Source organism: Lachancea lanzarotensis, scaffold LALA0S04, assembly GCF_000938715.1.
Source record: "Lachancea lanzarotensis genome assembly LALA0, scaffold LALA0S04, whole genome shotgun sequence".
Lineage (NCBI taxonomy): Eukaryota > Fungi > Ascomycota > Saccharomycetes > Saccharomycetales > Saccharomycetaceae > Lachancea > Lachancea lanzarotensis.
The window spans coordinates 302,860-329,183 of NW_019212882.1; the positions used below are offsets into that span (position 1 = coordinate 302,860).

Below are 26,324 nucleotides of genomic sequence, written 5' to 3' on the forward strand. Positions count from 1 at the left end.
GGGCAACTTCAATTAAATAAAAACTGTAACTCAATAGGACCTCAACGTTCCGCATCCCACCAAGATGAGTACTGCGCTACCGTCTCTGCAAATTCCCGTGGACTACGCCCAAATCCAGACCACGGTAGAAGACTTCTTACTTCATTTCAAAAACACCACCACTACTGCATCGACATCGGACAATGACACCATGGACGTCGGTGAGGGCCCCAAATACATGGCAATCATGCAACAAGTGGCAAATCGGGAGCTTCAAACGGTCGAAATCGAACTGGACGACTTGCTAACTTTCGAAAACGATACTTTAGTCACATCTGCAGATCTGGTGCGAACCGTGACCCGCAATTGCTACCATTTCGTCGAGCTATTTAGTCGCGCAGTCGACAAACTGCTGCCTCCGCCTACTAAGGAAATTGACTACAAAGACGACGTTCTGGACGTGATACTGTACCAACGTAAGCTCCGCAATGACAGATTGATGTCAGATCGTCGCACTGAACTGGCTGCAGAGGCACCTGGTGAGATTCAAGACGAAAATTTGATGCGGGAAATTGCAGAACAGGAGTCTGATTTGTTTCCTGCAAAGCTTACAAGACGCTACAATCTGTACTTCAAACCCCCCACCGCAGCGCATGGTCGCAAATGGCAAGTTCCGCTACCGGTTCGTGAAATTAAAGGTGATTGTTTGGGACAGCTAATTACGGCGCGCGGGATCGTCACAAGGGTATCAGACGTTAAACCCTCCGTGCTAGTCAACGCATACACCTGTGACCAATGTGGCTATGAAGTATTTCAGGAGGTGAACTCACGTACGTTTTCTCCGCTGGTGGACTGCACTTCAGAACAATGCTCTCAGAACCAAACCAAGGGCCAGCTCTTCATGAGCACAAGGGCGTCCAAATTCAGCGCGTTTCAAGAATGCAAAATACAAGAAATGTCCGAACAAGTACCTATAGGCCACATTCCACGAAGCCTGACAATTCATGTCAATGGAGCACTGGTTCGGAGTTTAAGCCCAGGTGATGTTGTGGACGTGACAGGTATTTACATGCCTTCTCCATTCACAGGGTTCAAAGCTCTGAAGGCGGGACTCTTGACAGAAACTTACTTGGAAGCTCAATACGTCTTTCAGCATAAAAAGAAGTTTGCGTCTTTCGAGATAACACCGGAGACTGTATCACGCGTCATGACTATTGCGTCCGAGGGAGACGTTTACAACAGACTAGCGCAGTCTATTGCTCCAGAAATTTACGGTAATCTAGACGTAAAAAAAGCGCTCTTGTTGCTATTAGTTGGTGGTGTGGACAAAAAGGTTGGCGATGGAATGAAGATCAGAGGAGATATCAATGTTTGCCTGATGGGTGACCCCGGTGTTGCCAAATCTCAATTATTGAAATCCATCTGCAAGATTTCTCCTAGAGGCGTTTACACTACTGGTAAGGGTTCCTCGGGTGTGGGTCTGACAGCTGCAGTTATGAAAGATCCAGTAACCGATGAAATGGTGTTGGAAGGTGGTGCCTTAGTTCTGTCCGATAACGGTATCTGCTGTATTGACGAATTCGACAAAATGGATGAAAGTGATAGAACGGCTATTCACGAAGTCATGGAACAGCAAACTATTTCTATTTCTAAGGCAGGTATCAACACAACCCTGAACGCCCGTACATCCATTCTGGCCGCTGCAAATCCTCTTTATGGTAGATACAACCCAAGACTATCACCGTTAGAAAACATCAATCTGCCGGCAGCTCTCCTAACCAGATTTGACATTTTGTTTTTGCTGCTGGATTTGCCAAACCGCGAAGATGATGAAAAACTCGCAGAGCATGTAGCATACGTTCACATGCATAATAAGCAGCCTGATTTGGGGTTTGTTCCATTGGAACAGAATCAAATGCGCGAATTCATTGCGTACGCTAAGACTAAAAGACCCACAATGAGCCGCGACGTCAACGAATACGTGATCCAGTCCTACATCAGAATGAGGCAAGACTCTAAAAAGGCTATGGACTCTAGATTTTCCTTTGGGCAAGCCACTCCAAGAACTCTCTTGGCTATTATCAGGCTATCACAGGCTTTGGCAAAGCTCAGATTCAGTGACACCGTCGACCTCGACGACGTTGAAGAAGCTCTCAGACTCATTCAAGTGTCCAAAGAGTCGCTGTACCAGGACAATCGTAAGAGTGCAGAGGAGGATAATCCAACTACGAAGATCTTCACCATCATCAAGAACTTGGCAAGAGATGGATCTCAGCTACAACAGAGCTTGCCATTTGGTCTGATAGTCAAGGCTGTGAGATCGCGTGGGTTCACTATGCTGCAATTGAACAATTGTATCGAAGAGTACGCCTATCTGGGTATCTGGAATCTGGTCAACGAAGGTGCTACTTTACATTTTTTGAACCAGGGTGTAGAACAATCCAATGATGGTAGCTCACACGAGGCCGCTCCTCTTGCCTCTTTCCCTTTAAGTGATGACGCAGTGATGAGCGATGCCTAAGACTTTGTTGAAAGAGGCTAATCGTCCCACTTCCGAAGCTGGCTTGCGGTTTAATATGGACGTGGATGTCATTCTACAAATACAAGTGCACCTCGGACATTCGTTGTATATATCTCAGCAGCACTCTTCCTACCATTGTAATAATACTTCGCCAAACTTTACACATTGCATTCAAAGAAAAACAGGATTGGATGAAGATAGGTGTCAGTAGGTACTTTTCGGCCTCACTGATCTTCATGGTCGCCATGGACGATCCTCAAACCTTTAATTACCAGAACTATGCCCTGTTCTTGATAGCAGTCAATGCATTCATTATACGTGAGTCGCAGGCGCATCCATGACACGTCCAGTTATATCTTTGAAACCTAGCTACAACTCAATTATCAGGGGCTGTCCTGGCTTGCCAGAAACATTGGTATGTTGAAGCCAAAAATTGTTTGGTTCCACGAGAGCTGATGGACTAACATCGAATCAATAAAATAGCCCAGGCTGGAATGTGAACTGAGGATACGATCCAGTGATGGTAGAGAATTTAGTATCGAGAGTATAGAAGTACGGTTGAAGACTACTGAAACATTGCACAATTCTGGCCATAGTTTCACTCCAAGACCAAAGCTTGAGAAATCTGTTCTACACTATAAAAAGAACATCAAAGTATCTGACAAAAAGCTCATTGGGATTGATATACCACTCACGATTGCTGTTCCAGACGACATCAAGGAAACAAATCATAATCCTCGATTTGGACACAGCTACACTACTTTCGAGTGCCGCGCGAACTATTTTACTGACGCCAGTAATGTTTTATTAGAAACCTTCACAGCGGTGGTTAACGTGGATCGGTACGACCTGATAGCTTCTCCAAATCATTTCCAGACACTCAACCGCATGTATCATTCGCCAGACAAAAAACTGCAGGTCAAATACGACGTAAAAAACCCATGCGTCTCGACTGATGATCTACTACATTTGAAACTTGACATTGTTCCAAATCTATCTTCTAGCACCTTCAAGGCTAGCCCGGGACATTTCACTAGAAAGATGAGATTGAAATCTGTCACGTTCGAGATCAAAGAATACCTCGAGACATTTGACTCTCATCACGATTCGAGAGAGAACATTATTTACACTGTCGTCAGACCTTTCAACGAAGTGGTACCTAAATCCGGAATCCAGTTTGAAGCTGACGTTCGAGTTTTGACAAAGAATTTACAGTTTAGACAATATGAGATGTCTCTCAATGAGCCTGCTGTGCTATTCCGCCTGCCAGAGCACCCACCTGCGCTGAATGAGTCACCCCCAGAGACGGTACTGCTGAAAGACAAAAAGGATTTGGAGCCGTTCAATTACCATAGTTCAATCACCACTAGAGGACGACTGTTTTCAGTAACACACGGCGTCACGATTAAGTTCAAAGTTGGGAACGCCAAAGACTTCGAAATCCACCAACCAATTGACATATCTCCATGGGTCAGAACTCAAATGAAACACATAGAAAATGCTATAGTCAGGGAAACCGGTGTGGCAACAGATGCCAGAGCATTTTACGACTCTTTTGGTGGAATAAAGAGACGCAAAAGCACCGGAGAGCTGGAATACCCACCGCTACCACCAATTGTTTATTCTTTCGATAGCCAGACTTTGAAAAGTGTAGGAATCAACTACGATACAACATTCAAGACCGCCAAGAGAGTGCTGATGATTGAGTAGTAAGAAGTGGAGGGATAGTCGCGGAATTGCATTAGGAAACTCACTTCGAGTAATTGAGGCAGCACTAACGAAGTTCCTAAACTAGTTCAGGGGGTAAAAAGAAGGAGAATACATGTAGCACGTTGACCGTTGCACACTTCTAAACTGTATATCAAATGCTTAATGTCGTCACGTGTATAAATTTCCTGATCTTGGATGATTTCGATGCTCAGCTTCTCAGAGGGAAAGTTCACAGTCCACCTCACTTGAAAGCTTGTCCTGAGCTTTGAAGAGCCCATTGATTATTCGTGGTGCCGAAACATGGGTTCAGACGATTCAGAATTCATAGTGAGTAAATTGCAAGACGAAATACCATTATTCGATCATTTCACCACTGCAGAACAGCGCGAGACTGCTGAAACCCTCGCCGACATATACTCTTTGATAATCGCTCTGGATCATGTTGAAAAGGCCTATCTTAGGGACAGCCTGTCTGGTGAAGACTATACAGTGATTGCCAACAAACTCTTGACGCAGTATAAGGTATATCTCTCAAATGAACAGGTTGCAAAGGAGTTTGGGGATTTACAGGAATTTAAAGACAAATACAGCATCAATGCCTCTAATGCGATTACTCGAATAGAGCGCGGAATACCTGTAACCGTGGAACATGCAATCCAAGGCGGAGATAGCAAGGACTCAACATCCCTTGGCAACTCAAAGTTCGGAGGTAAAGCGGTGGCAGAAGCAACTGGGAACTTTATCACGACGATGGATGCTTTGAAACTAAACTACCGTACTAAAGACCAACTCCATCCTCTCATGTCCGCATTGCTGCTAAGTGTAAATAGAGTCAGCTCCCAGGATTTTGAGCAACGCAAAAACTTGGTCCAGTGGATTGTGAAGATCAACAAAATGAAGGCCGCTGAAAAATTGTCCGAAGACGATGCTCGCGAATTGCTATTCAGTCTCGACGCGGCATACAAGAGTTTTTACACGCTTTTGGAATAGCGAGGTGTTTAAGATTTTTTTCCATGGTCATCTTCATCAAAGTTGAGTTCATGAGAATTGAGGACGTTGGATTTAGCCAGCTTTTGCTTGAACTGCGCCAGAAGCCTCATGGTTTCCCATTCCCTTGTCTCTGAGTCGCTCACGGGGGCTGACACTTTTCCGGTGTCTTGGTCGTCATCATTTGCATTGGGGGGTTCCACATTTTGGCCTATGAACTTGTTTTTATGGTGCTTCTTTGCAGAATCATCCTCAAGTTTTGCCACTGGCTCTTCTACATCTTTCTTCACATCCTGCTGCTGCTGCTTTGCGGAGCGCATTAAACCCTTCGGGGCCAACAAATCATGAGCTGACGTCATTTTGAAGTTGACTGCTTGAGAAACTTCATCATCGACGTCTTCGTCGTGGTCATAATCTAGCCGCACTCTAGCGCGTTTGGGGGGAGGCCTATGTGAAGAAACTGGGTTTTCCCTAGATTTTTTCTTTGTTGGTGAAGATTTCAGGTCCTGCTCGAAAAACTGCTCTTCCACCTCGATCCGCTCCACAACAGCAGGATACAGGTACCGGTCATCGTTTGATTCGGAGTCCAGCTCCTTTTGTGAAATTTCCAGCAACGTGTAAAATGTGTTGTCTACCAATTGGCCCAGCACTGTCACTTGGCCATCCAATTCAGGTGTTTCTCGAAGCGTAATGAAAAAATCGCCTTTTGACTCTATATCGATTGCCAGAAGGCCCCTACGGTTCATTTTGATTCCCGGATCATTCTCCAAAATCCCCCATGGTTCACTATCGATTTCTGATGTTTGCACAGCAGCATCGTACACTTTACGGTGGAAACTGGCACCGTTGTATCTGTCATTGACACAATTTTTCAAAAACTTCAATGCCGTCTGGGGACATTGTTTGGCCCAAATCTCAACCTTAAGCGGACCTAGCGACGTCCAAATAGTGCACCGGGCACTAGTTTGAGGTTCCAGATTACCTGCCATCGCTGTCACGGAGTGTTTAATCCACCGATGCCCTTCACAGGCGGGTAAACGTCTAATAAGATATTCGAAAATTTTTCAAATCATAGTATATGAAAATTAAAGGTTATTGGTAACCAGAATAGATGAAGCTATTGAAGCCTTGAAGGAAAGAAACAGGACAGAACTGTAAGCATGCTGGGATTGGTAAGCCGTGCTGCTCGAACTACGAGTAGGACATCTATCCTAAAGATATGTGGGCCAAAAGTCCCGAGCTTTAGAGCTTTTAGTGGCGCCAAGCTATTGCTTAACGAACAGAAAAATGAAAAGAAGCCAAGTTCCATCCTAACAGAAGATCTCCTGGCCAGAGCTGGCGTAGAGGTAGAAGACGGGAAAACAGAGGGTGGGAAGTCCGAGGAGGCGAAGACTGGGGACTCTGAGGAGTCTCACGGTCGCGATGGCGCCGGAAAACGTAGAAGAAAAAGACAAAGTTCAACAGACGTGAAAAGAGAGCGTTACGCTAATTGGTTCTACATCGGCTCTTTTGCGGCTCTTTCGGGTGCTGCGGGTTACCTAGCCCGTGACTGGGAAGACGACGAAGCAGAAGAATTGAAAAAAGAGGCCGCCAACGGCTACACTCCAGAGTTGATGTACAAAAGGTTGAAATTGCGTTTCAACTCCATCTTCTCGTATTTCCAAGAGCCTCCTTTCCCCGATCTTCTACCTCCACCACCTCCTGCTCCTTACCAGAGACCCTTGACGCTTGTTTTGAGTCTAGAAGACGTGTTGGTTCACTCGGAATGGACCAAAGAACACGGCTGGCGGACGGCCAAAAGACCAGGAGTCGACTACTTTTTGGGATATTTGTCACAATACTACGAAATCGTGCTGTTCGCGTCCAATTACATGATGTATGCAGACAAAGTTGCTGAGAAACTAGACCCTATTCACGCTTTTATCACCTACAATTTGTTCAAGGAGCACTGTCTTTACAAAGATGGTGTGCACATCAAAGATCTTTCCAAATTGAATCGTGACATTGGTAAAGTCGTCATTGTTGATTGTGATCCAAACTCGTACAAACTACAACCGGAAAATGCGGTCCCATTGAAGCCTTGGGATGGTAAAGCTGATGATAGTTTGTTGAAGCTAATTCCGTTTTTGGAATATATGGCCACTCAGCAGATGAACGACGTCAGACCTGTTCTAAACAGCTACGCCGACAAGTACCAGATTCCCGAAGAGTTTGAGCGTCGTGTGGCTGTGCTAAAGGAAAAGTTTTACAAGGAGCAAGCGGCAAAAGCAAACGGCAACTGGGCCTTGAAGGCACTTGGCGCGGGTGCTCTGGGTTCTTCAAAGGCCAAGTTCCCGCTTGATCTGCTCAGAGAGGAGGGTGAGAAGAACTATGTTCGCTTCATGCAGTTGATCGAGGAAGAGAAAGAAAAGATCAGACTACAACAGGAGCAGATGGGTGGTCAGACTTTCACGCTAAAGGATTACGTCGAGGGCAACTTGCCATCGCCCGAAGAGCAGATGCAGATCCAGCTTCAAAAGCAGAAGGAGTTTGAGACGCAATACGAACAAAACAAGACAGCTGCTCAGAACAAATAAGACTTCGGTAGGATTCCGTCCTTCCAGCTCTTCTTTAATACTTGCCACGACTTGAAATGACCCGTTTTTCTAAACAGCTGTACATAACTATAATCTTAACATTGCTCTACTAAACAGGAGCCTTTAATATACAAATATAGTCCTAGATGTGTTGTGCATGTTTCTCCATATGATTCTTGTCTTTATCAGCCGTGTCACAATATGTATTGCCTGTCATTTTTCAATATATACCATAGTTGTAGTTAAACCCCCCTTCACAACATTCACGATTTGGCGATCAAAAACACGATTTAAGATCTGAAAGAAGCCCAAGTGAATTAGTCCATACTTCTGAGAACCCACGAGTCAAATTAGCTGTCTGTTGTGTGTTTAACGGTAGGTTTCAGAGGCTGTTACAATTATACTGGAAGCGGGATTTTGATTTATTGAAATACTACCAATTTAACGTTATCTGAGTGCTGGATTGTTATAACAAAGAAGAGAGGTCAGAATGCCTGGCCATCCTCCGATCAATATTCTGAGCTCAAACTACTCTCGATACGGTACGTCGGTATATCAAACGCTTTATAGTGACAGCGATGAGGTATCTAGCACTCAGTCAGCTCAGGGCTTAGCAAATGTGTCAAACAAAGACAGCAATGGTAAAAATGAAAATGGGATGGATCTTGACAACACCAAGTCAAAAATAAAGCGTAAGTACAAGTCCCTGTTGCAGAATTATGGTGGCAACCCATCTTCCCGAGCTAAAAAATTCATCGGCAAATTTCACGATCACAGTCCCAATGACTCCTTCTCGATATTTTCGCTGAGGAGCTCGTATTCAACTCGAAACTTGCCCACATCGCAGTCGAGAACGGCAATATCTTCGGCTGGTGGACAGCACGAGGTAATATCGGAATATTCTCGCCCCTTTGACGACATTAACAGTCTTCCAGTGGAAATTTTGAGTATGATAGTTGAAAAGTTTACTCAGGGAGCATGTTTTGAAGACCCCAAGACACTGGTGCGATGCCTGTATGTGAATAAGAATTTCTGTGAGGCAACCAGGATAGAGCTTTACAAAAGTCCCACGTTCACGTCAACCTATCGTGTGGCACAATTTGTCACATCTTTAAGAGTTCATCCTAATAACGGCCTGCATGTGAGACATTTGGATCTTTCCACGCTGAAAAATGGTCTTTTGGACGGCCAAAGAAACCATTTTGAGCAGTATCGCAGTTCTGAGGAAGAACGAGTTCCTGCACGCAGAAGGTCATCTGCCAGGGATGTGTTAGAGGAGGCAGACGAGGACCATGACAGTGATACTGAACCCGGCGGCACAGCCGTGGAAAGATCCGACACAGTTTTGGACGAAGACCTTCCTGACATCGCGTTAGCTGGATGGCGGGATTGGAGGTTTAGATTCGATCCGCTTTACGGAAACCAGCTGTTAAGTTGTTACAACGTGCTAAGGAAAGTGTCGTCAAGACCATCATCCATCCATTCAGCTGGAGCTAGTAGCACAACTGGTGCATCCGCCACAAGAAGGTCACACAGATCGAATAGTTCTGTTACGTCCTTCACCACGAGTATAATGTCTCCTTTTTACAATTCACCGTCACTTTCCTCTCTCAGTCTCATTCCAACTTCTGAAAGTAATAATGGCAATGGCTCCGGGAAATGGTTTAACAAGCTCTTTGGCACCAAAAAAAGCCCCAAAGAGCAATATGAAAAGTACGTGGAGACCAATTTCAAGAATCGCAGTCAATCTAGTGCCGATGCGGTTCGGGAGGAAACAAATAAAGGGTCTGTGAAGTTTTCTGTGGAGACAAATTTAAAGGATCAGCCGTTTCATGATCGACATCCAATGACCAACAAGTTTCTTCTTAAATATGCTTTGTCCAAGGACGTCCCATTAGGCTATTTGTTCCACATTGTTAATCATTGTCCGAACATAATCACCATGAATTTAGCCGATCTAAACATATCCACAGACTTCCAATTGCACCCCCGTGACAGCCGGAAAAGGCATCTCGCAACGTCTTTAATTCAGGACCAACAGGTAAGGGCCATTGAGGAGGACACGCCATGGGGCAGGGACCTAGAGCCTCAATATTTCACGGATTCAGCGAAGGGCCACGGTCACTATGCTAGCCCTTACAGCGCAAAGTTCAAGGAACTAGAGGAACTGCACTTTGTGTCGCCGTATGCCATGGCCGGTGAAGCTTGGATTTCTTCGCATTACCCACCGCCCATTGATGAGCGCACCAAGATTAGAGGCCAGAGAAGCCGGAGCCAAAGACAACATGATTACAGTCTTACAAAGCTGGAGGTTCGAACTTTGTTTCAGCTCATGTACGACAAGCTACCATACTTGAGAACATTGCACATGGACAATGTGGTGTGGTGCAATCAGCGCGACGTCAAAGAATTCGTGTTTTCCTTGTTGGAGCGAAATCCACTACTTGAGGTGTTCTTTTCTCATGCAGGAATGGGAAGAAACCTGTCGTGGGCATCTAGCGGTCGCGTATGTCAGTTTGTGGCCACTCTACTTCTAGGCGAAATTCTCGATCGTGACGATCTGTTTCTAGAGGATTTATTCAATGTTTGCACCGAACGCTACAATTTCAACACCGAATACGACAGCATGATGTTGGGATGCTCTAACAAAGTTCAAGTGAAGACTTATAGTCACAAAACCGTGGCCTGCAGACTTCAAGTACGGCGTGGTTCGCATTCAAGACTCGAGACCAGAATAGAGTTGGACAGCACCGTGATTTGTGACATCTCATTGGGCCCTGGACGCGCTCAAAACAGCGATGAAGGCCTTTCTCGACTAGAGCAATTAGCGCACCAGCTCGTTGGGCGGCTAGAAAATCTGCGTACGGCAGAGCTTCGCAGACATATTGGTGAAAACCAGTACACGATGCACTAGTAGCATGGCGTGGGAAAACGAAAAAGAAAGCTTTTTCGATGACCGAATGGCAACCACGTTAAATCTTGGTGGATGACCAATCATTCATTGGTCTGAATGAACATTACTGAACATTCAACAGGTTTGTGCTAGACCTTCTCATTTCGAGCTCGTGATGAATCTTTTTTTTGGCCATACGTCATGGGGGGTTTCTCCGGCTTAGACTTGCTGAGCCGCAATTACAATCGTGTACCAGGAAGTGGGGCCGTAGAGCATACCGAACGCAGCATAGTTTTCGGATAAAACAGATCCAGGATGCCATTGTTTGAACTCGCAAACACTCTCACGTGTGCAAGAAATACTGGCTCTTCTCTTACGAGTTCTACTTCCGAGAGGGTGAAAAAAAGTGCTGGTCCTGCTGAAAAAAAAAAACGCCGGTACCGGCGTTTCTAAATTTCAAAATTTTTCAGCCATACTACTGAGCCTGCTCTGCCTATGAAGCTTAACCTAGGAGTTAAGCGAGCGTCATACGGAAACTAAGCTACAAGAAATCACTGGACGGTAAATGTGGATCCGGCGGGTTGCAGGTGCGGGGCACATGGCTTTTCTGAAGTGGAGGATTCCCAGCGATTGCAGTTACGCACGCAAATAAGCGGTGGAAGAGTGCTTGCAGCTGTTGTGTGCTCGAGAGCGTTTGTTGAGACGGAAGAGGATGCAGAAGCGGGTGAAAAAAGGAGGAAAAGAAAGGAAAAGAAAAAACAAAAGCCGACGTGTGTGAGTAATCCAGCGAGTTGGCGCGTCGTCACAGGGTTTTGCATTTTATTAAAGAAGTGAAATTTGACGACTCTTGAATTAGTAGAAACATACATTGATTTTTGATACCACAGCGCTGTACAACCAAGAGCATCGTATCCGCTATCATTACAATGAACGGTGGATTGTGTCTGCGGGACGTGGCTAGAAACGCCCGTCACTTAACTACTGGCTTCAGATGTCTTTCGACAAGAGTGAAGGCAGATTTCGTCAAATTGACCACACCTAACGGTTTTACATATGAACAGCCTACAGGACTGTTCATCAACAATGAGTTTATCAAATCCCAAGGCGGAGAGACAATTTCGGTGGAGGACCCTGCAACCGGTAAAAAGCTCGTTGACGTGCAATCGGGAACCAAGGATGACACTAACTATGCAGTGGACTGCGCAGACAAGGCTTTCAAGACTTCCTGGTCTACACAAGATCCCAAAGAAAGAGCGCGTGTCATGTTCAAGCTAGCAGACCTCATGGAGCAAAAGAAAGATCTCATCGCTTCTATTGAGTCCATGGACAACGGAAAAGCCCTCAGACTGGCAAAGGGCGACGTACAGATCTCGATCGACTTCATTCGCTCGTCTGCCGGCCTGGCAGATAAGTTGGATGGTAGAAGCATTAACACAGGCGACGGCTACGTCAACTACACAATCAGAGAGCCAGTCGGTGTGTGCGGCCAGATCATACCCTGGAACTTCCCATTGATGATGCTGACCTGGAAAATCGCACCTGCTTTGGCTGCTGGTAACACCCTCGTCTTGAAACCCGCCTCGCCAACACCTTTGAATGCCCTTTACTTTGCTTCTCTTTGCCAAGAAGCTGGTGTTCCTGCCGGTGTTGTGAACATCATTCCAGGACCCGGCAGAGGTGTCGGTGAAACTTTGACCACCCATCCTAAGATCAGAAAGATTGCCTTCACAGGTTCCACGGGTACCGGTAAAGGTATTGCCATTAAAGCCGCAGAGTCCAACTTGAAGAAGGTCACTTTGGAATTGGGAGGAAAATCTGCTCATTTGGTTTTCGACGACGCTAACATTGAAAAGACTTTGCCTAACTTGGTTAACGGTATTTTTTTGAATGCCGGCCAGATTTGCTCATCGGGATCCAGAATCTACGTCCAAGAGGGTATCTACGACAAACTACTTCCAGCTCTTCAGAAATACGTCGAAGAAAAAGTCACTGTGGGCTCTCCATTCGATGAAACGAAATTTCAGGGTGCCATCAACAACAAGATGCAATTTGACACCATCATGAAATACATCGCTATTGGCAAAGACGAAGGGGCTAAGATTCTAACCGGTGGCGAAAGCATTGGCAAAGACGGTTACTTTGTCAAGCCAACCATCTTCTACGATGTCCGTGAAGACATGAGAATTGTCAAGGAGGAAATTTTTGGTCCAGTGGTGACTATCTCTAAATTCAAGACAATTGAAGATGGTGTGGCCATGGCCAACGACTCCGAATTCGGTCTAGGATCCGGTGTCCAGACTGAAAGTGTTTCAACTGCTTTGAAGGTCTCTAAGATGTTGAAGGCCGGTACTGTGTGGGTCAACACCTATAACGACTTCCACTCCGCTGTCCCATTCGGCGGTGTGAAGCAATCTGGCTATGGTAGAGAAATGGGTATCGAAGCCTTCGAAGCATACACATCTGTCAAAGCCGTCAGAATAAAGTTTGAGTGAATGTTTCTCTAGTTCTCCACTGCATGTACAAAAACGTCTAACCATTTGTAACCTTATTAAATACTCAAGTGTAAAGTAGTTCTCGCTTTTGACTTGATTAACCGTGTCGATCAACGACATCTAGAAAGAGCTCTGAGATCTCATCTGGTCTGTCGAAACAGATATTGTGCGAACATTCTTCAACAAGTATTATGTCCTTTCGTCTGACAGGTTCTAGTGCTTCATAGAATGAAGTTGCAGTAGAAAGCGGGGTAATCGGGTCCAGCTTGCCTGTTATTACGACAGCACTTGGAAGACGTGTTATGGCCTCACTTGACCAGTTTATTGGGGTCCAGCCCCTCAAATATTGAACAATAGATCTGCTTTTGATCTGCACATTGTAAAAGAATTGCCAAAGTTTACGGTAGGTATCAGCTTGGTAATGGAACTGTTTGATACCAGAACTATCGAGGCCCTTGGATTGATCGAAGTAAATTCGATACCAGTCAAAAAGAACTGGCATCTTGGAAAGCACGGTAAGGCTCACTTTAGTGAAAAATGCTTTCAACTGAGGCAGATCTGGAGCAGCAGGCGAAAGGAGAAGTATCTCTCTTATGTCGTATTTGGAGGAAAACTCAGATACGAAGTGCATCACAACATGACATCCCAGAGAGTGACCGACCAAGACTACCTTCCTGCGTTCAGTAAGCGATTGTAGCAATTCTTCCACTACTTCAACAACACGAATCATGTTATAATCGTACAATTCACTACTGTACCCGAAACCTGGCAAGTCCAGCACCACGAATCCTTCATTCAGCTCTGCTAAAATCCTTAGAAGAGGTTCAAATTGGGTCATGTTTCCGCCCAAACCGTGAATAAAAACATAAATAGGTCCATTTCCATGCTGTTCTGAAAGGTTCTGACCTACCCGAAGCCTTATTCCTTCGAGGTTCACATAATTCTCATACTTAACCCAAAATTCGTTATTGAAGTCTCGAGCATCCTTCAAGATTTGGCGATTTAAATCACTTGCATAGGCGTATTTTCGAGCTATTTCGTCCGTTGAAAGCCCTGAAATAGGTTTCAAAACCTTGCAAGCATCAGTAACGAGTTGCTTTCGCTCCATTTGGCCCCTGACGTGCCCCCTTTTACTGAAGTTTGACTTCTCTTGAATCCTGTCGAAGATATATTAACTTTGACATAGCGATGCTCTCTCTTTCTACAACTTAATGTTAAAGACCGAGGCAAGTTTATAGAGAAAACCTTATGTTAGAACCGCTGGTCTTCATCAGTAGACTGGCATTTCGACTGCCGTACGCTTGGGGCAAAGGCTGGATCAGTGGGAAGTACAATGAATTTGGTATCTGGAAGACATTGGCGATTGTATTTATGATGGAATGTGCAAATAATTTAGACCCGTGGACATTAAAATGGTTCATAAACCCTCTGCTTGGCGTAGCTAATCAGATTGGATTTTGGTGGCTAGGCGCAGGACAAATACAAGGTCTACTGCGATGGATTTTTCAAGAACCAAATGCACCGGTGTTGATGTACATTCATGGAGGAGGCATGTGTCTAGACATGACACCTTGTAGTTTGGTGTATTTACAGCATTTGAAGAAGGAAGTTGGTGCTTTATCGGTTGCATTTGTGAAATACTCGTTGTGTGCACGGTATCCTACGGCTATTGAAGAGGTGTGGGGCGAATACCAGAAGTTAGTTTCGCAGGGCCATCGCGTGTGGCTACTTGGCGATTCAGCCGGCGGAAACTTGTGTCTAAACGTGTTACAAAAGTGTGTGGCGGAAAACAACGTTCTGCCGGAAAAATGCGTGGCGGTAAGTCCCTGGCTGAACGTAACGAAGACCGAATCGTATGTGTCACGAACCAACAGCGTCGATTTTTTGACGTGGAACCAACTGGCCATGTTTAAAAACGTATACGCACCAAATGGCAACTACAAAGATCCACAATTAAACCTCGAAACGAATTTCGATGTCGAAGCTTGGACCAAAGTTCTTGCGTCGACCAAAATGCTTATACTGTGTGGTGAAGACGAAATCTTATATCCTGAAATTATAAGATTCGCACAGAAGCTGCGCAACATTAATTGCGGCCAAGTCAAGCTTGTTTCGCAACCACGAGGAGTCCATTGTGACACCATGATGTTCGATGTGCAGGCACCTGACGGCAACGCACAGTGTTTGGAAGAGACCAAAAGGTTTCTACGGTCTGGACTTTGAAGCGGCAGCTCGAACTGGAAATCTGAACTGGGCTAAAACACTCTGAACACTCGAACAGCATTATTTCAAACATGTACATTTATAGAAAAACGAGGCTCGGTACCCGCTTCGTTGACAGCACTGACACCTTTTCGCCAAGATAACTCACCAGTGTCAGTGAGATAAAAAGCAACCAAAAAACGTAATGCATCAACCTATTAGTGAATTGAGAAGTCGCTTTTCGAGTCACTGTCTAGCTACGCTGCGTGCGTGTGTCGTCTTAGCTTCTGAAAGGAATTTTTTGAACTATGCGAGTAGCTAAGAGATTATTCAATATGAGAACTTCATAAGCTTATTATTTTTGACAAGAAGCTTCGAGATTGAATGATTCGTTTACTCAATAACTAGATTTTCAAGCTATAAGCAGTTGTCAGGGTTCGGCGAGGCCCCAGGCTCTCACTGTACTTATGTCAAACGTCTCTCTGACAATAAATGATCGAAAAATTTCCTTCCAGCAAACTGAAGGGGAAACAGAATCGGTAGGAGACCAATCCAAATTCAAGTGGTATTCACTGGACATTCATTCTAAACTAGCCGTTCGTCTTTCTTTTCGAGTGACAGTGTTGTCGCCGTCGTCGTCGATATTGTCGTATAGTGTGACTGAGTATACCACCGGTTCTTCGACTACAACATATATGGACAGTCAGAATTCTACCCGGAGGACAACTTTTGATCAACAACAAGTTGTGGCAGCTTCGTTGATCTATTCTTTACTTGTTGATAGCGATTGAGTTTCGAGGTACAGGTAGAAATTAAATTTCAAAAGCTTGTAAACAATGGCTCCTGCGACTCGAAAGAAGCTGATGCCAAAATCTGCGATTTTGGTCAAAAAATATCAACGACCAATTCGAATTGGGTTCATCAGTTTTGTGACAGTGCTATGCATCATTTTCCTTCTTCACACACCACCACAACGCGTTCACAAATTGAGCAAGAATTTCAAACAGCTTTCAAATAAGCTGCCACTCGTTGACCCACAGACTTTGGCTAAACCGCATGCCGATAAAGTCCAGAAGGTTAAATATCCTGAGAACGATGGTACGCGTGAAAAAGCTGCGTTCGTTATTTTGGCGAGAAACTCAGATCTGTGGCCGTTAGTGTCATCCATAAGAAACGTCGAGGACCGGTTTAATAGAAGATTTCAGTACGATTTCGTGTTCTTAAATGACGTGCCGTTCGATGAAGAGTTCATACGCGTTACTTCATCACTTATCTCAGGTACGACAAAATATGGGCTTGTTCCCAAAGAGCATTGGTCTGTGCCAGAATGGATTGAAGAGGATAAGGCTACGAAAGCTCGCGAAAAAATGACAGCGGAAGGTGTTATTTATGGCGACTCTGTTCCATACCGGCATATGTGCAGATTTGAATCTGGATTTTTCTTCCAGCACGAACTGCTGAAAGATTACGAGTATTACTGGCGTGTGGATCCTGATATCCGCATCTTTTGCGATATCCACTATGATGTGTTCAAGTTCATGAAACTCAACAACAAGAAGTACGGGTTTATTTTGTCCTTGACAGAGTACGAAGAAACGATACCCACGCTTTGGGACACGACGAAACGATTCATTAAAGAATACCCCAAGCATGTCAGCAAATCGAATCTCATGGACTTTGTCTCGGACGATAATGGAGACACTTACAATAGATGTCATTTTTGGTCCAATTTTGAAATTGGATCGCTCGACTTCTGGCGGTCTGAGGCTTATCAGGATTATTTCAACTATCTTGATAAATCAGGCGGATTTTTCTACGAGCGCTGGGGTGATGCTCCCGTCCATTCCATAGCCGCTGCACTTTTCCTCGATAAGACGGAATTGCACTTTTTCGATGGCTTTGGCTACTATCACCCAGACTTCTACTCTTGTCCCGTAGAAGAAAGTATTAGAATCCAAAACCAATGTTCCTGCAACCCGGCTGATGATAATACCTGGTACGACTATTACTTTTGCACCAGGAAATATTTCGATGCTCAGAAGCTGTCACTTCCACCAGGAGTGAAGAACATTTAGACAAAAGAGGGCTAAAGCATTGCATAAGAAAAACCAAAACCATAGAACATCATTTCTCAATTAAATACCTTGTATATCTCGTTCAGAGTTGAGTTTGAACTCACTACCTTTTCCCTTTCGTGTTTTATAGTTGGTTTGTTCAATATTCTTTAAATGTCATCGAAATTTAAGCTCTAGTCGCATCGGTTTGAACACACCATTTAAAAGCCCATTTAGCTACGTTTATGAGGCTTGGAAATGCGCTTTTGCATGTTTCAGGTTGTCTAAGGCGCCTGCCGCGAGCTTCCTCCCCGTTTAGAAGAAGCCTTGTACGTTTTCAATCGTCGTCGTCGTCTTCTTCATCTAGCACTGCAGTGTTACTACAAAAAAACCTAGCTCAGAGAAATAACTCACTTTTCAACTATGGGAATGATACTTTGCGTTGCACGATCTTGGACTCTCAAGGAAACGTCGGTATCCCATCATTAGAGGTTAAACGCGAAGATCTGATATCCATGCATGGTCTTCTGCCTCGCGACCTGCGAAAGATTGAAAAATCTCGGAAAAAGGATCTGGTTCCTATCCTCCTCGTGCGTGAAAACAGTATCTTCATCAGTTTGCTGACGATTCGAGCACTGGTGAAGAGCGACCAAGTTATACTTTTTGATTCTGTGGGACTTTCCCTGGAATCAAGTGCTCATCGGACTTTTCTCAACGATCTGACTATGCGACTACGAAATCAGGACGTCAACGGCATATACAAAGACCCGCTACCTTACGAATTTCGTGCTCTTGAATCCATCTTCGTCTCGGCGCTCTCCAACATGTCTGCAGAGATGAAGGTACATTTGACTTTAACGCGAGGTATCTTGCAAGATCTCGAATACAGCATCACACGGGACAAATTGCGATTTCTGCTGATCCAAAACAAGCGACTAAGTCAGTTTCATAAGAAAGCATCGCTTATGGGCGAAATGATAGACGATTTACTCGATCAAGACGACGTATTGTCCGATATGTACTTGTCCAGCAAGCAGGTCGGAAAATACCGCGATGAAAAGGACCATACAGAGATCGAAATGCTTTTGGAGACATACTACGCTCACGTAGACGAAGTCGTACAGACCGTGGGAAACACCATTTCTGACGTGCGGACCACAGAAGAGATCATTAACATTATTCTGGACGCCAACCGTAATCAGCTCATGCTTCTCGGTCTACGGTTCAGCATAGGACTGCTATCGATGGGCTGCGCGCTCTACGTTGCATCCCTGTACGGAATGAATGTGGAGAACTACATTGAGGAAACCGATTACGGTTTTTTTGTCGTTACGGCGGTTGGAGTTATATCGATGGGCTTGATTTTTGGTTACAGTGTAAGACAACTGCATAAGCTTCAGAAAATGACCCTCACTGGCAGCAGCAAGCACCACGTATAAAAGATCTACTGATTGTTGCATATGCATAAATCAAAGCGTTGCTCATACTCGTTTTTCTTGACTCAAACAAATGAACGAAAGCAGTCATCCCACAATGCTGAGTTTGAACAAGGTCGAAGCTAAGAGTTGTACGTCGCCTCTGTTAAAACAAGGCTCGTCCGAAAAGCGACTTCTATCTCACTATCTAGTCGTCGACCAGAGGACCAACTCGGGTATTGGGTCGGAATTCCGCGTATTAAGCGATTGCACCCATTATACCACTAACGCTTAAATTATAGAAAGTGTCAGTCCAAGACTGTCAAAACTGCACATCTGAGTACCACAAGCGTTGGTGCTAAACTGCTTCAAATCTTGATCTAAACGTACCAGGAGGTTGAGAACGACGATTACGAGTTGCATAGAAGATGGTAGCAATTGAGAAGTTGTTCTCGTTCCAGATCTTCTTCATATTTCTGCGAGAATCGCTGGAGATCATCGTGATTGTATCCATTTTGCTGACGGTGGTCAAACAAGCCTTACTATCTAATGAGGACTCTATCGGCAGTGCTCATTCTGGCGGCAGTGCAGACGGAGTCGACGAAAACACGAGATTAACTATAGAAGAGGAGGAAATGCTGGATGCTTGCAATTCTGACAATACGAGCCCTAGCATGGAAATCAACAATCAGCAATTATACCAGAGACTGAAGATCCAGATTTTGTCAGGCGGGGGTTTGGGTCTTCTCTGCTGCTTTTTGGTTGGTGGAGCTTTCATTGTAGCGTTTTATATCATTGGAACAGATCTGTGGTCTGTGAGCGAACACTACTACGAGGGAGTTTTGAGCACTGTCGCATCAGTAATCATTTCGGTGATGGGCCTGTTTTTTCTACGAATGGGCAAATTAAGAGAAAAGTTTAGAGTCAAACTTGCCACAATCATCTATTCTGATCGCGCTAAAATCTTGCAAGACAATGGTCAAAAAGCGGTCAAATTCACCGAAAAATATGCCTTGTTCATTTTGCCATTTGTTACTGCGCTCAGAGAGGGGTTGGAAGCTGTTGTTTTCGTTGGAGGAGTCGGCATTGACCAGCCATTATCGTCCATCCCATTATCTATGGTATCGGCAGTGTTTTTTAGCTCCATTTTCGGTTACTTTTTTTTCAGGTCCTCTAAATCGTTTTCGTTGCAAATCAGCTTGGTTGTCACAACGTGTTTCCTCTATTTAATCGCTGCGGGACTATTCTCCAAGGGAGTTTGGCAATTCGAAGTTCAACGGTACGTCAATCTGTGTAACGGACAGGACATGAGCGAAGTCGGCAGTGGGCCGGGCTCCTACGATATTAGCCGCTCCATCTGGCATGTCAACTGCTGTAACGGGGAGACTGATGGTTTGTGGATGCTTCTCACGGCGATTTTTGGCTGGACCAACAGCGCAACTTTCAGTTCGGTGATAGCCTACAACGTATACTGGCTTGTCATCATCGGTGCGATCAAGACACTACTCATCGAGGAAAAGATGGGTTATATTCCATTCATGCCTCTGAAGGTACAACGACGTCGTATCGAAAAAAGGCTGGAGGCATCGAAAAAAGCAATGGAACTTCAGCATCTTTCACAAGCCACCTCCCCATCACCCTTCACTTCACTCTCTCCCCAGGGAAGGACATCAAAAGACAGCCAAACGAGCTCCACACCACTTATCCAGGACCCCATCAGTAACGTTATAGGCAAAGTGTCTTCTTCTTAGAGCTGAAATCACATAAGTTCATACGTACAAAAACGAGCTGGAACATCATTTAAACTACGTATATTCTATAATATGCTCCTAGTTTCTTATTATTGAATGACAACGACAACGTCACCAGCGTCAACCATATCACCATTCTTGTGTTTGATCTTTAAGACCTTGCCGTCCTTTGGCGCTGAAACAACCATTTCCGTTTTCATAGCCTCAACGACAATCAGGGCGTCGCCTGCCTTAATTGAATCTCCAACAGAGACCAGAGATTTCCAGAACCTACCCGAATACTCGGAGTAAACCATCTCAGCATCTTCTGGATATTCTTCTTCCTCGGTAGACGCGGCAGACGCAGAGCTCTCCAATTCGTCATTAGATTTCTGCATTAATTTCGAGAACTCCTCCGCCTTTTCTCCACCTATGGATTTTTGGAATGTCTCAATCGATTCGCTGTTCTCTGAGATCCATTGCAGATAACGCTTGTGGTCAAAGATGCTGTCTTCAATCTGTACAGGAAATTGACCGTTTTCACATTCTTCGGTGAACTTGTTTAGCTCCTCTTCACTGACAGGGTAAAACTCAACTTGGTCGAATGGGGTGAGCAGCCATGGATGTTCAGAGGAGTGGGCTCCAAGCTTCAACTTATCCCAGATTGGTATCGTTCTACCCACCAGCTGGTAACCGCCAGGAGAGTCCATTGCGTAAATGCACATGTACATCCCGCCAATACCGACAGTTCCGTTTTTAGTGTATGTTCGAGAAGGATTATACTTGGAACCTAGCAGTCTGTGGCGAGGATCAAGTGGAACGGCACATGGCGCACCGAGGAATACATCACCTAGACCCAAGACTAGGAATCGGGCACTGTATAACATATCTTCAACATTTTTGTGAGTGATACCATTAATGTCTGCAATAAAATCCACGTTATTAGGCAACCATGGAGCTTTGGCACGAATAGTTTCTTGATAACGCTTGACACAGGCTAAGGTTTCAGAGTCCTCAAATGCAAGTGGCAACTTGAAGATCTTCGACTTGATAGACCAATGATTATCAAATTTGATCTCCTTTTCGTAAGCAAGCAAAGCTTCCAATAGTTTCTTTTGAGTCACCTCATACCCATTAAATTCTATCAAAACTGAACGCACACCCTGAGACATCTCAACAATACCAACTGTCTTGTTTTTCTCAACTAAGTTGATCAATCTGTTGACACGGTAGGAGAGGTTCAAGTCCATTTGATTTTCGCCGTATTCAACCAAAATATAACGGTCACCAGCCTGGCGGTAAGTTACCTTGGGCGAAAAGTCTGATTCTTTCTCTACTTGAGCCAAAATAGGATTTTCATAGGTAGGCAACATGAGGTCAGAAACTAATGTTTTGACGATACCATTCTCGAAAGTATCAATTCCATTGTCTTGGGACTCCTTCAATAACCTAGCTGAGTCATAAGAAATTGGAACAAACTGAATAGAGTCACCAGGCTTAACTTGGCCCACTTTCCACAGTTCGCCCTCAGGAACAACTGCTTGGCAAACAAACCCACCTAAAGATGGACCATCAGATGTAATAATAACGGGTTCATCTCCTGTGAAGTTAATAGCACCCATGGAGTAAACGTAGTCATGTGCGTTAGATGGGTGAAGACCTCCTTCACCACCGTCTGTCCTTGCCCACTTTGGCTTAGGGCCAATGAGCCTGACACCAAATCTGTTAGAGTTGTAATGGACCTTCCATTTCTCGCTGAAAAAGTCTTCAATGGACTCAGGCTTGAAAAAGTCAGGAGAGCCGTGTGGGCCACAGGTGACACCAATCTGCCATTTTTTGCCTTCAGATATGGCTGGAATCATGTCTACGGGAGCCTCGCTAGGTTCATACTCTGGAGCAGGCATTGAGGAAGAGGGAAGATCAGGTTGGTTCAAAAACAGAACATCTCCCAGCTTCAAAACTCGCCCGTTGTAACCGCCCATGTTCCCTAAAGCGAAAGTAGATCTAGATCCCAAGTACTCTGGGACATCTATACCCCCCCTGATAGCCAAGTACATGCGGCAACCTTTGGTCAACTTACCAACAGCGAGCTGATCACCTCTTTTAACATAAATTGGTTTATTCTGCTCAATAGATTTGTCATTCACAGTGCAAGGAGCTGTACCACCGGTGAGAGCAATAACCACATCAGTATGGAAGACTATCTTTGGTCCGTTTAAAGTAATTTCAATACCTGGGGTCTTGTAGTGGTTTCCGACAATTCTATTGGCGAGTCTAAATGAGTAGGAGTCCATAGGCCCTGATGGTGGCACACCAATTCTCCAGTGACCAACTCTACCTGGGTAGTCCTGCACAGTGGTGTAAGCACCTGGTGCAGTTATTTCGAATGCAGAAGGTTTGTAGTCATAAGAATCTAAAACCTTAGTTGCAACCTTGGCAGTTTTAAACATCTCGGAGGAAGCAATAGATCTCAAATAATCAATATTGGTGATACATCCGTAAATGGCGGTTTCATTGAGCGCTTGGTTCAATTTCCGGATTGCATCATCGCGATCCTTACCATGAACTATGATTTTAGCCAGAGTAGGATCGTATTCTGCTGAGACAGTTGTGCCCTTAGATACCCATGTGTCAACTCTAGCCCATTCTGGGAATTGAACGTCGGTCAATTGCCCTGGAGAAGGTCTAAAGTCCTTGACAGGATTTTCGGCATACAGACGAGCTTCAATCGAAGCGCCCTGCACAGTGATATTTGCACTCTCGAAATCGGGAGGAGTACCGGCAGCGATCAATAACATCCACTCAACCAAATCTAGACCGGTCACCATTTCGGTAATTGGATGCTCAACTTGCAATCTCGCGTTGACCTCTAGAAAGTAGAATTCGTCCCTTCTCTCATCGTAGATGAACTCAACGGTACCCGCGCATTTATACTTCAGGAGAGAAGCTAATTTTTCTGATGCTGTACGCATTCTTTGCCTTGTCTTTTCACTTAGGTTTGGTGCAGGAGTTTCTTCAATGACTTTCTGGTTCCGACGCTGCAGTGAACAGTCACGTTCGCCAATAGCAATAGCTTTACCCTTGCCATCACCCATCATTTGAATTTCTACGTGTCTAGCATTTTCAACAAATCTTTCCAAAAATACACCGGAGTCGCCGAAGTAGGCCTGCCCCTGGTGCTGTACCGTTTCGAAAACCCTTTCGATGTCCTCCTCGGAGTCGACCTTCTGTAGGCCAATACCACCACCACCGGCTGTCGATTTGACCATAACAGGATATTCTAGCTTTGCGGCAATTTCCTTGGCTTCCTGTGGGCTGCTTACCAGTCCTGACCCGGGAACCAAGGGAACACCCGCCTCTCTTGCAATCTCCCTGGCGGAATGCTTTAGACCTAGTTTCCTAATGGCATCACCTGCAGGTCCAACAAAGTTAATGCCTTCAACAGCACATCTATCCGAGAAATCAGCGTTCTCAGATAAAAAGCCATATCCTGGTATAATGGCCTGTGCACCTGTTTGATGAGCTGCACTTATGATCTTCTCAATGTCTAGGTATGTTTCGGCAGCGGTACGGCCTTTCAAGTTGATGGCAACGTCGGCATCAGTAACATGTTGGGAGAACTTGTCTGGGTCGGAGTAAACAGCGACAGCCTTGATCTTTAGCTTTTTCAAAGTCTTGATGATACGCACAGCAATTTCACCTCTGTTAGCAACCAAGACAGTCTCGAAAGGTTTCATTACTTTGGCAGCCTCCGAGGCCTGTTCCTCGACGTAAGCTCTAAACCCGCCATACTTAGTGATGTCCACGGTTCCCTTCTGCTGGTATCCAAATTCTTCACAAATAAAGGACTTGACCCATTCTCCTGATTCCAGCTCAACGGAGCCGATTCCTAATGGCTCTGGAACCATGGCGATAAACGTACCAAATTGATCTTTAGGAACACTGTAGACCTCAAGCTGAATCTGAGCGCCTGTACGATCGTCAGAAACTCTCCTGAGGCCAGGTTTCAGTACAGGACCAGTTTTTGGCAGGGCATAAAGCCTATAGTTAGGAGAAGTCTTGGGGCTTCCTATGTAAGTAGCATTGACCTTTTCAAGTTGCCAATGTAGCGGTAACCCCTTTAAATGAGCACCCACAACAGCGAGCTTAATAGAGTCTTTTGTACTGTATGGAACAGCCTGCAGCTCATCCTGTGTGGTGACCGTGCGATCAGTGAATTGGCCGTAGGTTCTTGAATCGTTAGGAAAGGCTTTCTTGAAAAAGCGGTTTGCTAGATCTAGTAAAGCGTAATCTGTGAAAGTCTTACCGATCAATGTGATACCGTTGGGCAGACCATCACTACGGAAACCGGCTGGGATTGCTAGAGCGGCTAGGTCTGCTAGGTTCACAAAATTGGTCCAGGTACCTTGCCAAGAGTTCACTTTAATGGGTTCTGCAGCAACTTCCTCAAAGGTCGGGTTGAGAGGACAAGTTGGAACGCATAAAACATCGATATCAGCAAGTAATTTGGCAACTTTTTGCAAGATTCCTTGACGCTTGTATTCGTATCTGAAGGCATCGGCCGCATCGAAGTTTGTTCCTGTCTTGATAATCGAGGTGACAGTGGGGTCGAGAGAAGCAGGATCTGGGTTAGTTTTGAAGAAGTCACGGGTTGCCTCGTAACGTTCAGCAACCCAAGCGCCCTCGTACAAGCAGCGAGCTAAATCTAGGAGTGGCTCGAAATCAATCTCCACGATTTGAGCACCTGTAGCTTTAAGATTAGCAACTGCTTGTTGGTATAAACGTGGGTTTTCCCCTCCTTCTTCTGTGTACCAAGGTACCGATTGTGGTATGGCCACATTGAGGTCCTTGCGGTACAGTTTGAGTGGGTTAGATGGCATGGCACGCGAGTATTCGTCGTTTTCACCGTCAGGCTGGGCCATAACTTGAAATGCAGTTTGAGCGTCGCGCAAGTTAAGGGCAAAAACTGAAACGCAGTCTAGCGATTTACACGCGGGCACGACACCTGAGCACGAAAAAACACCCTTGGATGGTTTTAGCCCGACAAGGTTGTTGAGCGCAGCGGGCACGCGCCCGGATCCAGCTGTGTCGGTCCCTAGCGCCAGAGGCACGATCCCGCGCGCCACGACCGACGAAGAGCCTGCTGAGGAGCCTCCCGAAACGTGTTTGTCGCTGAAAACGCATGGCGTTTTCCCATACGGCGACCGAGTGCCCACCAGCCCCGTGGCAAATTGGTCCAGGTTGGTCTTACCCAGAATGATGGCTCCGGCGTCTCTCAACAACGAAACGACCGTGGAGTCCTTGGCGGGTTCGTACGAAAAGCTCGGACACGCCGCCGTCGTAAACGATCCGGCAACGTCGATGTTATCTTTGACGGCCACGGGTACACCGTACAGCGGCAAAAGCTGTTTGTCGCGTTTGCTCTGTAAAACGCGCCATTGGTGTGTGAGTTGCTCAGGAGAGACCACTGAGATCCAAGCTGGGTCTTGTGGTGCCACTTTCTGTGATTCCAGCAGCGCCAGAAGCTGATCCAAACCCGTTTGTGGCGTGGCACGAGCATGGAAAGCACGCCACTCTTCGACGCTCCATCCTTGAGTGTTTTCTCTGGACATTATGGAGGTCAGTATATCAGTTTTGTATAACAATTGGCTTATTTAGATCAATAGCAAAGGGTATCTTGGTATTGTGTTTGTATCACTAGAACTTGACGTCTATAGGAGTGGGAATTATGACTAGAACTGCTTGGGTTCAGAGCAGCAGCCGCC

General features: G+C 45.3%; 13 protein-coding genes across 13 annotated transcripts; 10 read left to right on the forward strand and 3 right to left on the reverse strand.

The window, feature by feature from the left end:
- Positions 1 to 64: 64 nt before the first annotated feature.
- MCM7 (LALA0S04e03686g1_1) lies at positions 65 to 2,500 on the forward strand (the record flags this gene model as incomplete). Its single annotated transcript, XM_022772715.1, has 1 exon — positions 65 to 2,500. The coding sequence occupies one exon, from the start codon at positions 65 to 67 to the stop codon at positions 2,498 to 2,500; it is 2,436 nt and encodes an 811-aa protein (XP_022628153.1).
- Positions 2,501 to 2,837: 337 nt separating this feature from the next.
- Positions 2,838 to 4,210, forward strand: RGL1 (LALA0S04e03708g1_1; the record flags this gene model as incomplete). Its single annotated transcript, XM_022772716.1, has 2 exons — positions 2,838 to 2,915; positions 2,984 to 4,210. The coding sequence occupies 2 exons, from the start codon at positions 2,838 to 2,840 to the stop codon at positions 4,208 to 4,210; spliced, it is 1,305 nt and encodes a 434-aa protein (XP_022628154.1).
- Positions 4,211 to 4,510: 300 nt separating this feature from the next.
- On the forward strand, positions 4,511 to 5,200 carry VPS28 (LALA0S04e03730g1_1; the record flags this gene model as incomplete). Its single annotated transcript, XM_022772717.1, has 1 exon — positions 4,511 to 5,200. One exon carries the CDS (start codon positions 4,511 to 4,513, stop codon positions 5,198 to 5,200), a length of 690 nt encoding a protein of 229 aa, XP_022628155.1.
- An 8-nt stretch (positions 5,201 to 5,208) lies between these two features.
- CWC27 (LALA0S04e03752g1_1) lies at positions 5,209 to 6,186 on the reverse strand (the record flags this gene model as incomplete). The annotated part of the gene is made up of 1 exon (XM_022772718.1): positions 5,209 to 6,186. One exon carries the CDS (start codon positions 6,184 to 6,186, stop codon positions 5,209 to 5,211), a length of 978 nt encoding a protein of 325 aa, XP_022628156.1.
- Positions 6,187 to 6,357: 171 nt separating this feature from the next.
- On the forward strand, positions 6,358 to 7,773 carry TIM50 (LALA0S04e03774g1_1; the record flags this gene model as incomplete). The annotated part of the gene is made up of 1 exon (XM_022772719.1): positions 6,358 to 7,773. One exon carries the CDS (start codon positions 6,358 to 6,360, stop codon positions 7,771 to 7,773), a length of 1,416 nt encoding a protein of 471 aa, XP_022628157.1.
- Positions 7,774 to 8,263: 490 nt separating this feature from the next.
- Positions 8,264 to 10,687, forward strand: COS111 (LALA0S04e03796g1_1; the record flags this gene model as incomplete). Its single annotated transcript, XM_022772723.1, has 1 exon — positions 8,264 to 10,687. One exon carries the CDS (start codon positions 8,264 to 8,266, stop codon positions 10,685 to 10,687), a length of 2,424 nt encoding a protein of 807 aa, XP_022628158.1.
- A 905-nt stretch (positions 10,688 to 11,592) lies between these two features.
- Positions 11,593 to 13,158, forward strand: ALD6 (LALA0S04e03818g1_1; the record flags this gene model as incomplete). Its single annotated transcript, XM_022772724.1, has 1 exon — positions 11,593 to 13,158. One exon carries the CDS (start codon positions 11,593 to 11,595, stop codon positions 13,156 to 13,158), a length of 1,566 nt encoding a protein of 521 aa, XP_022628159.1.
- Positions 13,159 to 13,255: 97 nt separating this feature from the next.
- On the reverse strand, positions 13,256 to 14,266 carry LDH1 (LALA0S04e03840g1_1; the record flags this gene model as incomplete). Its single annotated transcript, XM_022772725.1, has 1 exon — positions 13,256 to 14,266. One exon carries the CDS (start codon positions 14,264 to 14,266, stop codon positions 13,256 to 13,258), a length of 1,011 nt encoding a protein of 336 aa, XP_022628160.1.
- Positions 14,267 to 14,406: 140 nt separating this feature from the next.
- Positions 14,407 to 15,381, forward strand: SAY1 (LALA0S04e03862g1_1; the record flags this gene model as incomplete). The annotated part of the gene is made up of 1 exon (XM_022772726.1): positions 14,407 to 15,381. The coding sequence occupies one exon, from the start codon at positions 14,407 to 14,409 to the stop codon at positions 15,379 to 15,381; it is 975 nt and encodes a 324-aa protein (XP_022628161.1).
- An 815-nt stretch (positions 15,382 to 16,196) lies between these two features.
- KTR3 (LALA0S04e03884g1_1) lies at positions 16,197 to 17,435 on the forward strand (the record flags this gene model as incomplete). Its single annotated transcript, XM_022772727.1, has 1 exon — positions 16,197 to 17,435. The coding sequence occupies one exon, from the start codon at positions 16,197 to 16,199 to the stop codon at positions 17,433 to 17,435; it is 1,239 nt and encodes a 412-aa protein (XP_022628162.1).
- A 224-nt stretch (positions 17,436 to 17,659) lies between these two features.
- On the forward strand, positions 17,660 to 18,853 carry MFM1 (LALA0S04e03906g1_1; the record flags this gene model as incomplete). Its single annotated transcript, XM_022772728.1, has 1 exon — positions 17,660 to 18,853. One exon carries the CDS (start codon positions 17,660 to 17,662, stop codon positions 18,851 to 18,853), a length of 1,194 nt encoding a protein of 397 aa, XP_022628163.1.
- Positions 18,854 to 19,257: 404 nt separating this feature from the next.
- Positions 19,258 to 20,580, forward strand: FTH1 (LALA0S04e03928g1_1; the record flags this gene model as incomplete). Its single annotated transcript, XM_022772729.1, has 1 exon — positions 19,258 to 20,580. The coding sequence occupies one exon, from the start codon at positions 19,258 to 19,260 to the stop codon at positions 20,578 to 20,580; it is 1,323 nt and encodes a 440-aa protein (XP_022628164.1).
- An 89-nt stretch (positions 20,581 to 20,669) lies between these two features.
- Positions 20,670 to 26,171, reverse strand: DUR12 (LALA0S04e03950g1_1; the record flags this gene model as incomplete). Its single annotated transcript, XM_022772730.1, has 1 exon — positions 20,670 to 26,171. The coding sequence occupies one exon, from the start codon at positions 26,169 to 26,171 to the stop codon at positions 20,670 to 20,672; it is 5,502 nt and encodes a 1,833-aa protein (XP_022628165.1).
- Between the last annotated feature and the right edge of the window lie 153 nt (positions 26,172 to 26,324).